At 41.4% G+C, this 13819-nt stretch overlaps 1 protein-coding gene across 4 annotated transcripts in view; it reads right to left on the bottom strand.

Annotated features, from left to right (window-relative positions):
- KAT2B (lysine acetyltransferase 2B) overlaps positions 1 to 13819 on the bottom strand; it is a 105614-nt gene that overhangs the window by 49616 nt on the left and 42179 nt on the right. For all 4 annotated transcript variants that reach the window (XM_040352980.1, XM_040352979.1, XM_040352981.1 and 1 more), the window contains exons 2-4: positions 11871 to 11997; positions 9520 to 9665; positions 9269 to 9358 (exon numbers count right to left, since the gene is read on the bottom strand). In XM_040352980.1, the coding sequence (XP_040208914.1) occupies positions 9269 to 9358; positions 9520 to 9665; positions 11871 to 11997 (363 nt within the window). The remainder of the gene's footprint in view (positions 1 to 9268; positions 9359 to 9519; positions 9666 to 11870; positions 11998 to 13819) is intronic.

The following is a 13819-nucleotide window of genomic DNA, read 5'->3' as shown; positions in this document are numbered from 1 at the left end:
GAACTGGTGGTCAGGGTTCCTTTCCCCTACACCAAATATTGTAATTTGTATGCCCCACTTAATCCCCAAGCACCTTCAAAATATACAATACTTACCTACAATGCAGGTTCCTGGTGACACTTACCTGCCACAACCCTTCACCCTTACAAATCTTTCCAGTTATTCACTGCGTCACTTGCACATGTGGCCTGAACTCCACTGACATCAATGTCTAAACATTCAACAGATTGACAAGCCACGGCCTGGCTTTATATTAAAGGGACCTTAAAGGTGGTCTTCTGGGGTCCCTCGGCGGCTTTCTCGGCTCCTCCCCACAAGAACTAACCCCCTTCATGGGAGCTCTCTCCCATGGGGGTTAGTTGTTGCGGGTGCGCTCCCGTGATACAGCCTGTGGCCATAGCCGCCCGACTGTATCATTCGGCCCCGCCCCCCGGCATGCCACATCATTGATTTGATTGACAGCAGCAGTAGCCAATGGCTGCGCTGCTATCAATCAACCAATGAATGAGCCGAGAAGCCAGGCCGAGAAACCAGTGTGTTTATAAAGGTGAAAAAACATGAACCTTTACAACCCCTTTAAGGAGCTCAGAATATCAGGTGCAGGGCTATTAACATTCTAAATAAAATACTGTATGTGCAGTGACAGGTAGCAGCACAGCAAAGATCACCATAGAGCTGTTTTTCAGGCAAGTATAGTACTATGCTAGGAAAAGGGGCATCTAAGAGATCTAAAAAAAGATTCTAAGAAACAACTTATTCTTTTAACTTATTCTATTAAAGGTAGTTGCAGATACTATTTTTCGGTCAGCCTCATGAACCTCAAAATCCAGAGAACTCTGTATACAAACATCAACTTTCCTATATAGAGACATAAATTACATGCCAAAGTTCAAAGTATATCTACCTTATCTGAAACAAAAAAAAAAAAATAGGCTTGCCTTTAGATATACTTCAACTTTGTAAATGAAAAATCCCAATCTTAATATTGACTTCCTTTAGTATCATCTTAGATATAGAACAGGTATATTTAAAGTGTCACCTATGACTCCTAATACCAATGTTGTTAAAGCAGAAGTAAACCCATCCATAAAACCGCTTCATTTCCGGCACGTGCCGGAAATGTAACACTTCCATTGGTTGTGCTATCAACCAAACTGTCAAACCATCCAATGGCTGGTGTCATAACTGATCACATGTGCAGCATCATGGCAGTTGTAGATTTAACAGAGGCAAATATAGCAACCTCCTTGGCTGAAAACGATAGGGTTTAGTTGCATTTTAACAACTTTCTGTTGCCACAGTTCCAACTACTATGTGTCTTGAGAAACCAGTGCAGGGATGCAGTTCCTGTAACCATTATATCCATATTAACATAAAAACAGGTGACCGCTAAGACCTTGTTCACATGGGCCGATTACATCCGTGCCCCCTGCATAGGGATGCACAGGTTTTTTGTGCATCCTCGCGCAGACAGTCCCATTCATGTCTAATGGGACACAGCAGCTGCACGGACACATCCACTGCGTTCCAGTATGACATCTGTGTGGGTCCCCAAACTCACTCTGAATGTGTTAAGTGACATGCACCTGCACCTGCACGGATGCCACATTGGATGCAACGGCTGTGTCTGTGCAGCCACTGCATTCCAATAGACTGCTACTGGAATGCTGGAAAGGGGATACATGCAAACACGGCCCAGCACAGGACACGGATGCAATGTCCCGGGTGAACAAGGCCTAAGATATATATGTATATATAAGATAGATGGTAAGCCCTAGATGGTGCAAATAAACACAATATAACATGGCAGGAACAAACTACAGTAGGTTCACTGTAACAGCTAACTTTGCTTATTAATCACTATAATGTTAAACCTCTTCCCACCGACGCGAGGCATATATGTGGCCTCTCAGCGGGTTGGCTTTAACACTTATCTGTGCTGGCAGGGACCGGAAAGCTTTTCGAACATGTGACTGCTATGACAGCCAATCACAGTGGTCACATGTTCTGAATGCCTGTCTACCCTGGCATTTAGAAGCTCATAAAGGGTCGGGAAGAGGGAAGGAGTTAAAGCAGAACTTTACCAATAACAACTTGATAAAAAATCTTTAGCAAGGAATAATTATGCTACCAAAATTACTGTGCGCTGTAAATTGCCTCCAGCATTGCTCCTGTTTCTTCTTGCTGGAGGCTGCCATTTTGCTGTAGCCCAGAGCTCCAGCTGTAAATCGTAAAGTGGAACCAAACCCATCGATTTACCAGTTTCAAAAAACAATTTTGCCATGTACACACGATCGGTTCATCCGATGAAAACGGACCGATGGATTTTTTCATCAGATATCCGATGAAGCTGACTTTCATCAGTCTTGCCTACACACCATCAGTTAAAAATCCGATCGTGTCCAAAGCAGTGACGTAAAACACAACAAAGTGCAGAGAAAAATTAAGTTCAATACTTCAGAGCATGCGTCGACTTGATTCTGAGCATGCGTGGATTTTTGACCGATGGATTTCCCCACAGACGATCGTTTTTTAACCATCAGAAGATTTTAAAACAGGTTCTATTTTTTTACACCGATGGGGAAAAAAAACGATGGGGCCCACACACGATTGGTTCGTCCATCGGACCGTTTTCATCAGACGAACCGATTGTGTGTACAGGGTATTTGAGTTGATTGTGTCCTCAGCCAAACTGTCAAACCATCCAATGGCTGATGTCATGGCTGATGTGCAGTGCCATGGCAGTTGCAGTTAAAACAAAAGCAGCTTCCTTGGCTGTAAAAGATAGGAGGGTTTATTTCCACTTTAAGCCCCTGTTTCACACTACTGTGTTTTGACATGTGATTTGACATGTCAAATCGGCAGTATTTGCCGGCAATGGCACCATCCTAATCTATGGCGCTGCACCGATTTCAAAAAGTCGTTTCTGTAGTACTTTTCGAGATTTCGGGCCGCGATTTAAATTGATATCTGTGCAGAAACCTGCGGGATTGAAGTTGACTAGCGGTAGTGAAATCGTGAGAGTTCATCTGAACTTGCACAGCTTCATTCCCGCAGCCCAGTGTAAACCTGGGCTAAGACTGTAAGCAGATCACTCTCTACAATTTCAACAGTGCCAAAAAATGCCTAAAGATGGAGAGCAACCGAGCATTGTGTGCAGAACAGGGGACTGGATTTTACACAATATAGACATTTAGTTTTACATAGCTATACCTGCAAAAGGGGTCAGCATGAAGTGATCTAGCAGGACTTCCACTTTGACTGTTTCTCAAAACAGTTACATTTGAGGCACGTTGTGAATGATAACTGTCACAGTTGCTTGTACTCTCACTGAACTGTCAAACCATCAAATGTCTGGTATCATAATTGATAACATGTGCAGCACCATAGCAAATGCAGATCAAACAGAGGCTAAGAAGGCAGCTTTCTTGCCTGTAAAGAATAGGAGGGTTTAGCTGAACTTAAATGTATGTAAACTCAATTAACTCATATTATTTGCTCCTTTTTGATCTGTTAATTTTACAAATAAAGGAAAGAAGCCAGAAAAAAAAAGGAAACAAATGAAGCCACTACATCTAAGAACTAGTAAGCTTCAATGTATTGCATTTTTGCTTCTAGGGCTTAGATACTGTTATTTTTTTCTATTATTCTTTTATTATACTTTCATTATACATTAGTTGACGTTAGCTCCAAAAGTTAAACAATTAGGGATAAAAATTTAAGTAAATATTAAAAAGTAACACACATTCTGTGCAATGATATTGCACAGAAGCATCACTTTCATCTTCTTCTAGCAGTCCCTGCTGAAGCTGTAGGTTCCTTCCCTCCTTCTGGTGCCTCCTGCAGCAACTCATGTGCGAAGGAGACACCCGTGCATGCGTGCGTGCGTGCTCCTGTTCGGTCATGTGATGTTCTGAGCTGTGTATCCACAGACGTACAACTCTGTAATATCAGGCAGTGAGGGGAGCAACACTGAAGCCAGCAGCAGTGACAGGGAGCCAGATAATTGTTTAAGGACGTGGGAGTAGAATATACAAACATGTTTAGAGTTCAGTACTACTTTAAGTCAAAATGAATAACAGTACTAATATGTTGTTGTGTTTTGAAAAAAAAGATATATATATTAAAAAGTTTTCCAATAACAACAAGAGCATAAAGCCATAGCAAATCATTTAACTGCCACAGGGCCAGTCTGCACAGAGGTCACTATAGTATCTTTATAATAACTTCTCAAGCAGCAAAGCTTACGGCAAATATTTTAGGAAAAGTGAATGTATATAAAGTTTAAACCCATCTGTCACGTTGCTTGGATGAAAATTGGTATGTTGCCTTATTCCTTATTATTATAAAACAGCACAGAGCTCAGGATCAAATCCTAGGAGAGTCAGAGAGTTTTCCAATCCCCTTGGTATGAGGTTTTTTCTATGTAATTACACTTATTAGTATAATCAAATTCCTTTTATACTCTGTGAAGCTGTCATCTCAGGGTTAGTTAGGGTTAATTATAACCTACACTGTTTACGGCATAGGATCAATTTCATAAGTACAGAAAATTTTACTTGCAAAGTGAAATACACCTGGTAGGCCAAAATTCTTGCTGATAAAATTGTGCCAACTTTTAAAGCAAACTTATGCTTTGCCTATTCAGAGCAAGACCCACCTCCCCAATAGCAGATACCTTTCTATTCCTTTCCTTTTTTTTCAGTTGTTGGAAGAGATGAAAGGAAGCTCTGTGTAAATTTCAGGTCCCTCTATTCCCAACAAGGCTGGGAAATCGCCACCCCCTGGAAAATACTGCTGGACCAATGAACTACTAGCCATATCTCATAAAAAGCATAGAAAGTTACTACTAAAAGTGCCAAGTATTCTCAGTGGCTGAACAGACAGAGGGAAGTAAAGTAATGGTAATTATGTACCTCCAGTACAGGGGCATTGCCCCACAATATGTTAACATTTATGCTGATGTTTTATTTGTGTTACTTTATTAAAGTGGCTCTAAAGCCTTAAGGTTTTTTCTACCTTAAAGAGGTGCTTCAGGCATATTTTGAAAAATTCAAAGTCAGCAGCTACAAAAACTGTAGCTGTTGACTTTTAATAAATAGACACTCACAGCCAGCCGCTTATTGCGCATGCGCGAGCCGCACTGCACCATTTGATTCGTCCCGCAGCTTTCTAGAACCTGTGATGTGTCCCAGAAAGCTGCGGGGAAGGCGAGGGCTGAATTTCCACTCAGATTGCTGCTACAATCTGACCGGAAGTAGGGGAGCGGGTAACTGTCAAAACCAAGTACCCCCTTCAAAAAAATATGTGACAAATGTGAAGGAGAAGGGGGGAGGATGAGGATGAGAAGAACATTCCCCTATTGAGTGAAGTTCTCTGCATTAAAGCGGAGTTCCAGCCTTTTAGTGTTTATTAAAAGTCAGCAGCTACAAAAATTGTAGCTGCTGACCTTTAATAAACACACACTTACCTGCTCCACGGTCCAGCGATGCAGCCGCCCGGAGCTCCGCTCCTTTCCCCCCTCTCCGGCCAGCGCCTCCATTAATAGTGTGGGCACCTGCCCGTGACAGCTTTCGGCTTCACGGCCGGGCACTCACTGCACATGCGCGAGTCGCGCTGTGCTCAGAGTAGACAGGCAATCTCCTGGGGCCTTGTCACGTGTCCCTGGAGATCGCCTAAAGGGAGGGGCCACCTAAGGCTAGAAGAGAAGTCGCCAAGGTGGTCCCTGGGCGGAAGGAGGAAGTGGGATAGGAAGTCCCACTCCTACTGAAGCCTCCACTCCCCCCCCAAAAAAATTACATGCCAAAGTGGCATGTAAGAGGGTGAGGAGTGCTTAAAGCGGAAATTCCACTTTTGGGTGGAACTCCGCTTTAAGGTAAAAAAGCTTTTGTATTGAGAATCACGCCTAGCCCCCCCCCCGCCCCCTACACTTCTCTGAGCCCAATCCCGATTCAGCGCTGTGAAGGAGAGAAGTGTCTCTCTCTGTTCTCTCTTCCCTCACAGGGTAGACTGATAATGGCAGGAGCCGCTGGCTCCCACTGCTGTCAATCAAATCTTGTGACAAGTGAGTGGTGGAAGGAAAAATACCCCCTGTCTGTGTCTTTAGGTGCAGACAGCAGGGCTCGGATGGGAGTCTGCATAAGTACCCCCCTTAGCAAACGATTTTCTAGGGGAGGTATTCGGCAAGGGGGGGGGGTCAGGAGCACCAGCAGGGGGCCCGAGAAGAGGAGGGTCAGGGCTGCTCTGTGCAAAGCCATTGCACAGAGCAGGTAAACATAACATTAATTAATTGTTATTAAAAAAAAAAGTGAATGTTTAATATTACGTTAACTATTCTCTACTGAATATAACACAAACTAGCCAATATCCCATGTTAAAAGGGTAAAAAAAAACATACAGAGCGCAAAGGCTACACAGTCCACCTTTTATAAGAGTTGTATGTTGTCAGTAGAGCAGTAATAATGATTTCAGAATGTCAGCTTTGATTCAGCACTTCATGTTTTATTATGTGCAGTTATGTGAATGGGAATTTGAAGTGAACAAAGGAAGTCATGCAAAACATCATTTGTAAAATGAGTGCACAACAACTCTGCTAAAATAGAAACTAAATTGGAACAAATATATTAGAAACATTACAGTGGGCCTGAACATAATTAGACAGCAAGCATGCATATGCTATATATGATATTGTATACATAGTTACATTTTTAATTAAATATTTTTTTTCTTTGATGGAGAATCAGTTGATCAGTTACTAATCTAAATGATTAGTAAGCCTCCAATATTTTGGGGAAAAAATAACCATAAATGATATGAGCTGCAGTACTTAAAGTATGAACTATTCATGTTTCCAGCAAATAATTATAACTGGAAGATGATTGTGCTGATATATCAGGCTCTATACTACAATGTACAGTATATGTAAGTCTGAAAACACCATACTCCATATTTACACTATAAATTATTAAAGTGGTAGTAAAGGCCATTTGTTTATGTTTTACCTACAGGTAAGCCTATAATAAGGCTTACCTGTAGGTACTGTAAATATCTCCTAAACATGCATTGTTTGTGTTAGGAATTACAGCTCTTAAGAATAGCCAACCCCCTTTTTCAAGAGACCAAAATTAATTGGACAATCAAAAGTGTTTTTTATGGCCAGGTACTCCTTTGTTATATCTTCATCAATTAAGAAGGTAAAAGGTCTGGAGTTGATTCTAAGTGTGGTATTTGCATTTGGAATATATTGCTGTGAACCTACATCATGTGCTCAAATGAGCTATCCATGCAAGTGAAACAGGCCATTGTAAGGCTTCAACAATGAATCAGAGAGATAGCAGCAACATTAGGAGTGGCCAAATGAACCGTTTGGTACATTCTGAGGAAAGAAGAACACACTGGTGAGCTCCGCAACATAAAAAGGCCTGGATTTCCAACAGTAGTGGATGACCTAAGGATCCTCTCTATGGTAAAGAAAAACCCATTCACAACATTCAGACAAGTGAAGGACACTCTCCAGAAGGTGGGCATATCATTGTAGTCAACAATCGAGAAGACTTCATTCATGAGAGCAAATACAGAGAGTTCACCACAAGGTGCAAACCATTCATAAGCCTGAAGAATAGAAAAGCCAGACTAGACTTTGCCAAGAAACATCTAAAAAAGCCAGACCAGTTCTGGAAAAGAATTCTTTGGACAGATGAAACTAAGATTAATCTGTACCAGAATGACAGGAAGAAAAAAGTGTGAAGAAGGCTTGGAACAGCTCATGATTCAAAGCACACAACGTCATCTGTAAAACATGGTGGAGGCAGTGTGATGGCATGGGCATGCATGGTTTCCAGTGGCACTGGGTCATTGATGATGTGACAAACGACAGAAGCAGCCTAATGAGTTCTGCAGTGTTCAGAGATATACGGTCAGCCCAGATTCAGCCAAATGCAGAAAAGTTAATTGGACAGCGCTTCACAGTACAGTTGGACAATGATCCAAAACACACTGCAAAAGCAACCTTGGTGCTTTTGAAGGAAAAGAATTGGAATATTCTGCAATGGCCGAGTCAATCACCTGATCTCAACCCAATTGAGCATGCATTTTACTTGCTGAAGGCAAAACTAAAGGCAAAAAGACCCACAAACAAAGAACAACTGAAGACAGCTGCAGTTAGAGCCTGGCAAAGCATCATAAAGGAGGAAACCCAGCCTTTGGTAATGTCCATGGGTTCCAGATTTCAGGTAGTCATTGCCAATAAAGGATTCGCAACAAAATCTAAAAAATTTACATTTTATTTATGATTATATTCATTTGTCCAATTACATTTGAGCCCCTGGAAATGGGGGGACTGTGTATAAAAATGGTTGCAGTTCCGAAAATTTGTTCTTGATATTTATGTTTAACCCCTTGAATTAAAGCTGAAAGTCTGCAATTCATTTTGATTGTTTCGTATACATTTTTTCTGGTGGCATACAGAGCCAAAAGTATGAAAATTGTGCCTGTGTCCACATATATATGGACCTAACTGTACTTGCTTACATGCAGGCAAAAATTAATATTCTTGCCAGTAGTACGAGTTTAGGCATCTAAATGCAGTACGTGCATATACATGTACATGTATGTTAATAAACACGCATAAACACGCATCCATTCATTCTTTAATAGAATTCAATGCAAGTCAGGGAGTCGTGGAGGGGGGAGGAGAGCTAAAAGCAGAACTTTGCCTTTTGGGTGAAACTCTGCTTTAAGTAAGACACAGACAGGAAACTAGCATTCTTCAAGGGAGACCTGCCGTGGCAGCCCTCTTACCCAGTTCATAACAGTCATTTTAGGCTTAAGCGTATTTAAACTATATTGCTGATTATCCTGAATGGCGGTAGAGATTAAAGTTGAAGATTAGCCAAAACCTTTTTTATTTTTCAAATTTAGATTACGGAAAGCTTAGAGCCAATTTTTTTTGTTACAGTTGCTCTCCTTTTAAGACCAGCTATTTGGACAAGAAGTAATGAAAAATAGGAGAAAAAACACCAATCCCCAATTGAGTACTTTATTTGTGCCTGTGTTCCTGTATTCCCTCTTTTCCTGTTCCAAGTGGCACCAGTCATCAGAAAGCCAGAAAACATGACCTGAAAAATGTTTCAATGCCCAAGGCAGCATTTATATTCTACAGGACACAATCACTGCATACTCTGCACAATAAAGTTAAAAAGGGACGGTCAGTTAGGGGGTCATATATATTTTAACTAATAGGAAAAAAAGTAATTATAACTGCAATTACCTGTTCAATGCTAGGCTTCTCAAATGGAGGACTTTCCAATGATCCTTCAACCACAGGTTTCCCCATTTGTAGAATGCATTTTCTTAAAAGCTTTGTGTGAAGAGGAATAAAAAAAAAGAAAAAAAGAATTGCTCGATTGGCTTTATCTTTCAAATACAAGCATCTCCCATTACACCAACTTATCTTTTGTGCCCCATTTAATAAGTACCGTATCTATCAACATTAAACCTACCCTGAATTGTATTAAGTACCTTAAATAGATAGAAATAGACTTGTTTAGTATCAGCGTCTTCTTCCTTGTGTACACAAGTGAACAGATATTCTACATCTAGTGCAATTCCCAGAAGTCTATTAATTTCCTCCTCCGCCACATTCTCTAAATGGGAAACGTGAGAGGCTAAAAAAAAAAGAAGAAGAAGCAACAGGGAAAAACAAGATCATGAGATCAATTGAAAAAGTGTTTAAAGTGTAACTGTGAGCAAAATCAAATATTAACTATAAAGTCTGTCAGTAGTATTAACACAGCGTTTTTTTTCTGAGTCCTCCTGTAACACATTTTTATTACCTGTTGATCCTGCCAATAGATGTATTGTGTTTCACATTTTCTTGAACAGAATGACAATGTTGTTCATTCTGCTGTGAAAATGTGCAGCAGCAATGTCACCTTGTGGGCAGAGTAGTCTTAGATATACCCGTAGTTGTACGGACCGTTCAGGTCCGCCTGTCAGTTTTTTAGGCGGACCTGAACGGGCGCTCCGTGCACCTCTATGGAGCCACGGATGTCAGCGGTGACATGTCCGCTGACATCCGACACGCCAAAGTGTGATGGAGAAAACCCTACTTTTCCATCTGTCTGGTGGATCGGATCAGATGACAACGGACACTACGGTCCGTCGTCATCCGATCCCCCATAGGGGAGAGCGGCGCTCTGAAAGGTCGGTAACTGCACAGTGTGCAGAGACAGACCTGTCATCTGCCTGCTCAGCGGGGATCGACGGAGCGATCCCCGCTGAGCAAAGGGGAGCCCGCACACGGATCCACCCTGTGTGAAAGGGCACTTAGGCCCAGATTCTCGTAGATGGGCGTAAAACTGCGGCGGCGTAACGTATGTCATTTACGTTACGCCGCCACAAGTTTTACAGGCAAGTGCTTTATTCACAAAGAACTTGCCTGTAAAGTTGCGGCGGCGTAGCGTAAATCCCCCGGCGCAAGCCCGCCTAATTCAAATGAGCCGGGTAGGGGGAGTAGAGCATTTAAATCAGACGCGTTTGCGCGCCGAACGTACTGCGCATGCGCCGTCCCTAAAATTTCCCGACGTGCATTGCGCTAAATGACGTCGCAAGGACGTCATTGGTTTTGACGTGAACGTAAATGGCGTCCAGCCCCATTCACGGACGACTTACGCAAACAACGTAAATTTTTAAATTTCAACGCGGGTACGACGGCCATACTTAACATTGGTTGCCCCTCATATAGCAGGGGCAACTTTATGCGTCGCAAATCTAACGTAAACGGTGTAACTTCACTGCGTCGACCGCGCATACGTTCGGGAATTTGCGTATTTTGCTAATTTGCATACTCGATGGGGAAAACGACCTAGCGGCAAAAAAAAAATGCATTTAAGATCCGACAGCGTAAGAGCCTTACGCCTGTCGGATCTATTGGATATCTATGCGTAACTGATTCTAAGAATCAGTCGCATAGATACAACGGCCCAGATTAGGACTTACGACGGCGTACATTGCGTTGCCCTTTCAGAATCTGGGCCATTGACTTTAAATTAGCTATATTTTTAGACAATTACAATAAGTTTTCTTTTGTGTTTTTTTCATCTTTTAAAATAAAGTTGAAGGCCCCTGTTTGTTGCGTCAAAGACAGTCAGGGACCACATTTTGGCCCCGAGCCAGTATTTACACACACGTTTTGCCATGATTCTCGCACATTTTCAGTAAAATTGAAATTTGGAATTTTGGCCAGATTTGTGCCAATTTTGCCTATGATTTCAGATTGCCTAAGTGTAAAAAAAGGGCCTGAACTTCATGAAAAAAAGCTGGCCCTTGTGACCACTTCAGCAGTGTTATATGGTTTGTCCCAACATATGTAACTGTCACTTTTAGTGGCATAATGGATCCTCTGTCAGGATGACAAAAAAAATAAAAAATGCTATGAAGAGGCTGTACTAACGTATCATATGCATTTTCCTTTTAATCTAACAAAAGTTAGATTTTAGGAATGAACTACTAAGAAATTACTTATATTGAAGGTTTATATACTCCAGCCAAACACAAGTTTTCTGTTTACATGAGATAGTAATCCACATGTCAACTGTTAATTAACAACGTAACACATAATTTATAGAACTTATATTCTAGGATGTCTTCAACGAGAGCACTGAATCATTACAGAGGTCCTCGACCCCATGGGCTTATAGTTTAATGGCCCTACCGGAATCACACACAGCCAATTTAGTTAGAATTCATGTATTGTATTTGCTTTTAGACAGTGGGAATAAACTGGAGCACCCAACAGAAACAAAGAAACAAGGATAACAAGCATGTCCATGCAGATGGGCTTATAAAGAGAAAAAAAGGTGCTGCCTTACCAAGAGTGTGTGAACAGCTACGGCATGGCTCAGTGAGGCTGACAACAGTCTGCTGAAGATCCATTCTTGGTGGTGTTGGGGGAGGATTTGGATTTTTCCAGCCGTTGCACTTGCATGTTTCATCAGCCTGAGAGAAAAAAAATATCCAGTTCACTCATGTTTACTTTGTTCACAAACAAAATAACTGCACCATAAATTGTTTCAGCCATTTTTCCTATATGTTTTCTTTACCTCCATACCACCTTATCAATGAGAACCTTGGAACACTCAATGTTATCCTTTAGTTATACAGTTGAATATAGATCCCAATGTCTAAAATATTCTTAATTTAGATTGTTTAAATTAACCACTTGACCACCGGGCCTATTCTGGCACTTCTCTCCTTCATGTGAAAATCACAATTTTTTTGCTAGAAAATTAATCAGAACCCCCAAACATTATATATTTTTTTTTAGCAGACATCCTAGGGAATAAAATGGCAGTCATTGCAATACTTTTTGTCACACTGTATTTGCGCAGCGGTCTTACAAGCGCACTTTTTTGGGGACAACAATAATTTTTGCCCAATTTTTTTATATATTGTGAAAGATAATGTTACGCCGAGTAAAATGATACCCAACATGACACGCTTAAAAATTGCGCCCGCTCGTGGCATGGCGTCAAACTTTTACCCTTAAAAATCTCGATAGGCGACGTTTAAAAAATCCAAAAGTTTCCTTTTTTTGATCTACAGAGTAGGTCTAGGGCTAGAATTATTGCTCTCGCTCTAACGATCGCGGCGATACCTCACTTGTGTGGTTTGAACACCGTTTTCATATGCGGGCACTACTCGCCTATGCGTTCGCTTTTGCGCGCGAGCTCGTCGGGACGGGGCGTTTTTAACATTTTTTTTTTTGTTTTCTTATTTATTTTTATTTATTTTTATAATTTTTTACACTGAAATAAAAATAAAAATAAAAAATATCACTTTTATTCCTATTACAAGGAATGTAAACATCCCTTGTAATAGAAATAAACATGACAGGTCCTCTTAAATATGAGATCTGGGGTCAAAAAGACCTCAGATCTCATATTTAGGCTTAAATGCAAAAAAAGAAAAAAAAATTAAACTGTCATTTTTTTAAATGACAGAAAAAAAAAATGTTGCTTTAAGACGCTGGGCGGGACTGACGTTTTGACGTCACTTCCGCCCAGCAGAACTATGGGGACGGGCGAAGGAGATTTTTCCTTCAGTCTCGTCCCCAGTCACTTGCCGAACGGACCCGATCGCCTCCGCCGCTACCGACGGCTACGGTAAGCGGCGTAAGGCGCGGGAGAGCGGCGGGAGGGGGGGCCCCTCTCCCGCCACCGATAACGGCGATCTCGCGGCGAATCCGCCGCGGAGACTGCCGTTATCGTTTAAAGGACCGTCGGCACTAAAGATGCATACCTCGGTTGTGGCAGCAGCTGCTGCCGTTACCGAGATATACATCTTTAAAAACAGGACGTCTTTTTGACATGAGGCGGTGGGCAAGTGGTTAAAGCCTTAAGTTTAAATCAGCACAAGGGACATTACTTAAAGTCAAAGTAATGTGCTTTTCGTGCTGCTACTTGCGGACTTAGCTGACCCTTGCCACCATATTAAACAAAGGAAATAAACCAACAGGGTTTATACAAGGGCTTCACAAATGGAATCACTCTGCGGTATAAATACAAAAATGTATTGATACAAAAAAATTATAGACTGTAGCATTTGGCTGAGTAGCCAAGAAGTAAAATAACCTTCACCAATACATTTAAAACATTATGATGTTGATGTTGAAAGTCTAAAAATCATCATCTGGCGACACCAAGTGATGAAAACAATAGCTATATGAAGTTCAAGGATGCCTAGAATCTAAATGGTAAAATAAGGGTATCAATAATCCAAGACCAGAGGTAACAGTCTAAGAAGCCAGCCACTATGTGTC

Source organism: Rana temporaria, chromosome 5 (assembly GCF_905171775.1).
Source record: "Rana temporaria chromosome 5, aRanTem1.1, whole genome shotgun sequence".
Lineage (NCBI taxonomy): Eukaryota > Metazoa > Chordata > Amphibia > Anura > Ranidae > Rana > Rana temporaria.
The sequence above is the reverse complement of the archived record's forward strand: the minus strand, read 5'-3'. Positions and strand labels throughout refer to the sequence as shown.